The following is a 4,187-nucleotide window of genomic DNA, read 5'->3' as shown; positions in this document are numbered from 1 at the left end:
CAGTATATTATTATCAGTACATTATTTTGCCTATTTGAAAAAAAAAGGTACATTTTTATCTCTTCTAAAAGATTAATAAAGCCAAATTTTAATAATCAATTCATTAATATCTAATTCATGCCTTTCATTTATTTGTCCACTCTAACTCACGTACCGTCTGCTGATACTATTGCTAAAATTGATTAAAGTTGTCGATAAGACAGACTTTGGTTGTTCCATAAGTTATTCAAGCCATCAGTTATTTCAAAGATGTCGCGCTAAGTTCAAGATCATATCTTGACCTACAATCCCACAGGGATGACTGATTTACACAATCATTTGCAATCATTTGGGCTTAGCAAATCCAGGGACCCACAGAGCTCAGCACACTGTGAACATACACATACACTTAAATATTATATACATCTATTTATAATATGTATATATATTTTTACAAGAAATAATCCAAGATACACATTTAAGGAAAAATAAAAGTTAAATATACACTAATTCAATTTAAGAATAAAAAGTAAAAGAAACATATATATCTGATATAGAAGTATTTGAGTTAAAATTGTGAAAGTAAGAGCTCATTTTTTATTTATATTTCTTAATTAAAAGACATCTGGACTTTCAGAAATCTTCAGCGCTGACCTTCACCGCTGAAGCTTTTATGAAATAGGAACTGAAGTCAAATGACGCGAGAAATACATGTAAAAAAGTTTATGCCAATCGTTATACTAATTAATATTTTATCGAGCTTATTTTCTTTGAATAAATGAATTATTAGTCATTTAGTGTCTAATAAATAATGAGCACATTTATGAGATACATATTTTACAATAAAAATATATTATAGATATAGCTGCAGAAGTAGAGCAATTTTTTATTATTTTTTGTATTAATTTCTCGTGTATTTAATTATTTAATGTAATGTTTTTCAATATTTACTATATCTCTACAGGATGTCATAATCGAAAGTTTATGAAGTTTCTCATATTAACCAAATTCTTAATACCGTTATTCTCTTTTAACCCTTTTAACCTCACTTACTTCGAGCGAGATTCATATCTTATTACAACTTATCTTTACGCGAATCAATTTCCTGGAACCACGATGAGACAAGAAATTTTTAAGTAAAAGAAATAATAAATTACGTCACTCAAATCTCTCTCTCTCTCTCGCGCGCGCGCGCGTGAATTGCTACCGTAGTTCAATTAATACTGTCATTATGAAAAGTGATACGCATTTAATTATCGAAATTTTTAAAAAATTATAGTTGTATTTCCAAAAATACTATCTTCAAATTTAGATTAACTTTGTAATTAACTATTAAAGAAGAATCGAAATATTGTGGCCAACTTTTTTGATTGGCTGCAACAAATAAGAAAATATTTAATAAATAAAATTTGCTGTAAAATAAATTTTGTAAATATGTATAGTTTTTTATTTTTACACTTATCATACAATGTCAAGCAATTCACCAACAGTTTGCGCAAGATCAGAAATTAAATCACCGTCGGAATATCCCTGTTTAGAATCTTTGCTTTCGATTTGAAGATTCGTCGATCCATGAATTCGACCATTTCTAGAATCGTCCAGCTGATGTTCAATCGAGAAACTTGGTCGGGAAACCCTGTGATTCGGTCGCCATTTGTAGATATGAATCGTTGGGTTTTGTTCTCGCCTGAATGCGTCGGGCGCATCGATGTTCAACGTCGGTCGTGTTTCATCGCACGGTTTCGAAACAGTCAATGTTGGCCGATTAAAACGTTGATCTAAAATAATAATTTTAATCCTTAATCATTACCATGACAAAATAAACGTCGATAATTAATTTTTTAATAATGCGAAAACTGAGCAATAATCAAATAAAAATGTAATTGGTAATTACTCTTACCGTTGTGCCCATTGTTTGGACCAATGTTGCTCCATGTTGGCCAATAGGGATATCGCGCGTTGACGGCACCAGTTTGCGAGAATTGTCTACGGTTACCACCAGTTGTAGAGGATTGCGAGCTACCAGCGGAAGATATAGCCCCGGTAATCGTTTGTCCATTTTCAATCGTTCCGAAAGAAGTTGCAGTTGCTTGACCAAAGCTAAACGAATGACTTTCGGTCTTGGCATTGTTACCGTTACTATGAGCTTCCGCACTTGCGGTAGAAATTCCTGATAATCCCGCGGAAACAGTCGCTGATTTGCTTACGGAAACGGAAGATCTGAAAAGCAACTGTCTTTTTATATATGCCTAATATACAATATATATTAGGAAAAAAATATAATTCTCTGAATAATCGAAAAATAATCAAAGCAAATACACTAGTATTTTTAACAAAATAGATTTATTATATGTTCTAGACGTATTATATATATGAAGAAATATATAATTTATAATTATCTTTGAGTTTTTTTTCATGTGTTTGTAATTATTTGGATTTTCCTTTTTTAAGTGCAATTACAAACGAATTTTAAATTACACTACATTATTTTATATACACACCCATCAAGCCCATACCCCGTAGGATGATTGTAAGTGTTACTTTCCGAAAGGCTAATGCCATCGAGACTCGCACCGAGACTGACGGAGTGCGCATTATTATTCCCTGCGTTTAAACTGACAGTCGCCGTGGGGACGAAAGAAAAGAGACGTGTCTGAGGTTCCTCATTGTTTAAGATCTTGACTGACTCGGGCGTTAGTTCTGGCGGCGTATTCCATCGCTCGTGTTCGTCTGTTCAATGAAAAACGTTTGTTCAAGTATCTAGAAATCCAGGAGGTGATAGGTAAAAATATATTTATGTATTTTTATATATCACTAAATTGTATACTTGCATCACTTATGAGAAGATTGACATTGAAATATATATGTATATATACGTACACAAAATTTTTGTAAATCTCCTGATCGTAACACTTTTATATGGATAAACGTAATTGATGTGCGTTCTATTAAATTTGTTCAATTCGATTTAAATAATTCTGAATTGCATTAATTAGTTGATACCAATATCCAAGACTAAAAACTCTATTTAAATGAACTATTCAATATTATGAAAATTGATTGCAAATTTCAAAAGTAAAGACTAAAGACAATATTAATCACTTGTAACACAGTTGCACTATGTAAGATAAATCTGAGTAAATCTTATTTTATATTTGAAATTTGTAAATGAATCAAACCATCACAGTTCATTGAAGTTAAATTATGCCCCAACAATAATTTATTCAATTTTGCGAATAAATATATATATATATATTATATATTATTATATATTATTATTATATATTATTATATATTATATATATTATATATTATATATTATATATTATTGAACTAGCGTCATAGAAAATAGAAAATATGACGAGATCAATAATTTTGTTTTGTTTTTAAGAATCTTAGAATTCGGTGCTAACATCACTATCGTCCATGTATGATGAAATAATAAAAATTCCATGAATCTCGTAATATGCACTATATCATGACACACCCAACAAGTTCAAAAAGAATCTTTTCAGTTAGCAACACTCGCAATTATGATATACTCGCACTTATCACAAATTCTTTTTTGTCGACATTCTCCATATCTTTAAGCGCAGCTTACACTTGTATTTCTATTTTTCAGAAATATTTATCTCACCTGCCCGTACGAACAACAGCGCGAACGTTAGTAAAAGAACGCTATCGATGCTCTTCGCCATGTCTGAGAGCGTTCTGACTTGATCGTGCCATCGCCCTGCCCTTTTTCTATAACCACGCACGACCTTAGATTCATTATTAAGATGCAGGACGCGTTTATTTGCGTAATTCTTCTTACTGAATCGTTGCGCGGTGACGCGAATCACGAAGCAGAAATGTGATTCTCAATGACTCAAGCTACCAGATATCAGCGATCAGTAAACTTTTTGAATTATTTAGCGTACATAGAAATGAATTATAATTAAATCTCATGGACATATTTAATTTGAAACAATTTTTTTTAATGACAATACAACAATTTCTTTTATGACGATAATATATATATTGGCTTTCAGAGCTTACTACGAGCGATTTTACGCAACCCCACAGTATCGATTATGATTAAGGTTAAAAGAATACAATGATCATGCGAATTATTTTATTAATTCGACGTTACATATTATATTATATAAAAAAAGCAAAACTTAATAAGTATTTAAACAACCATGGCCCGCAAAACTAAATTGAGAAAA

At 31.1% G+C, this 4,187-nt stretch overlaps 1 protein-coding gene across 3 annotated transcripts; it reads right to left on the bottom strand.

The window, feature by feature from the left end:
* Positions 1 to 61: 61 nt before the first annotated feature.
* LOC112463550 (epidermal growth factor receptor substrate 15 homolog) lies at positions 62 to 3,820 on the bottom strand. 3 transcript variants are annotated; one of them, XM_025029997.1, is made up of 5 exons: positions 3,617 to 3,815; positions 2,481 to 2,709; positions 1,880 to 2,199; positions 1,497 to 1,757; positions 62 to 368 (listed from the first exon to the last, which is right to left on the bottom strand). In XM_025029997.1, exons 1-5 carry the CDS (start codon positions 3,675 to 3,677, stop codon positions 361 to 363), a joined length of 879 nt encoding a protein of 292 aa, XP_024885765.1. In that variant the 5' UTR covers positions 3,678 to 3,815; the 3' UTR covers positions 62 to 360. The 3 variants fall into 3 exon arrangements, with proteins under 3 accessions (XP_024885765.1, XP_024885764.1, XP_024885763.1); XM_025029996.1 differs by lacking the exon at positions 62 to 368 and having other exon boundaries at positions 1,427 to 1,757; positions 2,496 to 2,709; positions 3,617 to 3,820; XM_025029995.1 differs by lacking the exon at positions 62 to 368 and having other exon boundaries at positions 1,427 to 1,757; positions 3,617 to 3,816.
* Positions 3,821 to 4,187: the final 367 nt, after the last annotated feature.

Source organism: Temnothorax curvispinosus, unplaced genomic scaffold (assembly GCF_003070985.1).
Source record: "Temnothorax curvispinosus isolate PA1 unplaced genomic scaffold, ASM307098v1 QBEX01013426.1, whole genome shotgun sequence".
Taxonomy (NCBI): domain Eukaryota; kingdom Metazoa; phylum Arthropoda; class Insecta; order Hymenoptera; family Formicidae; genus Temnothorax; species Temnothorax curvispinosus.
The sequence above is the reverse complement of the archived record's forward strand: the minus strand, read 5'-3'. Positions and strand labels throughout refer to the sequence as shown.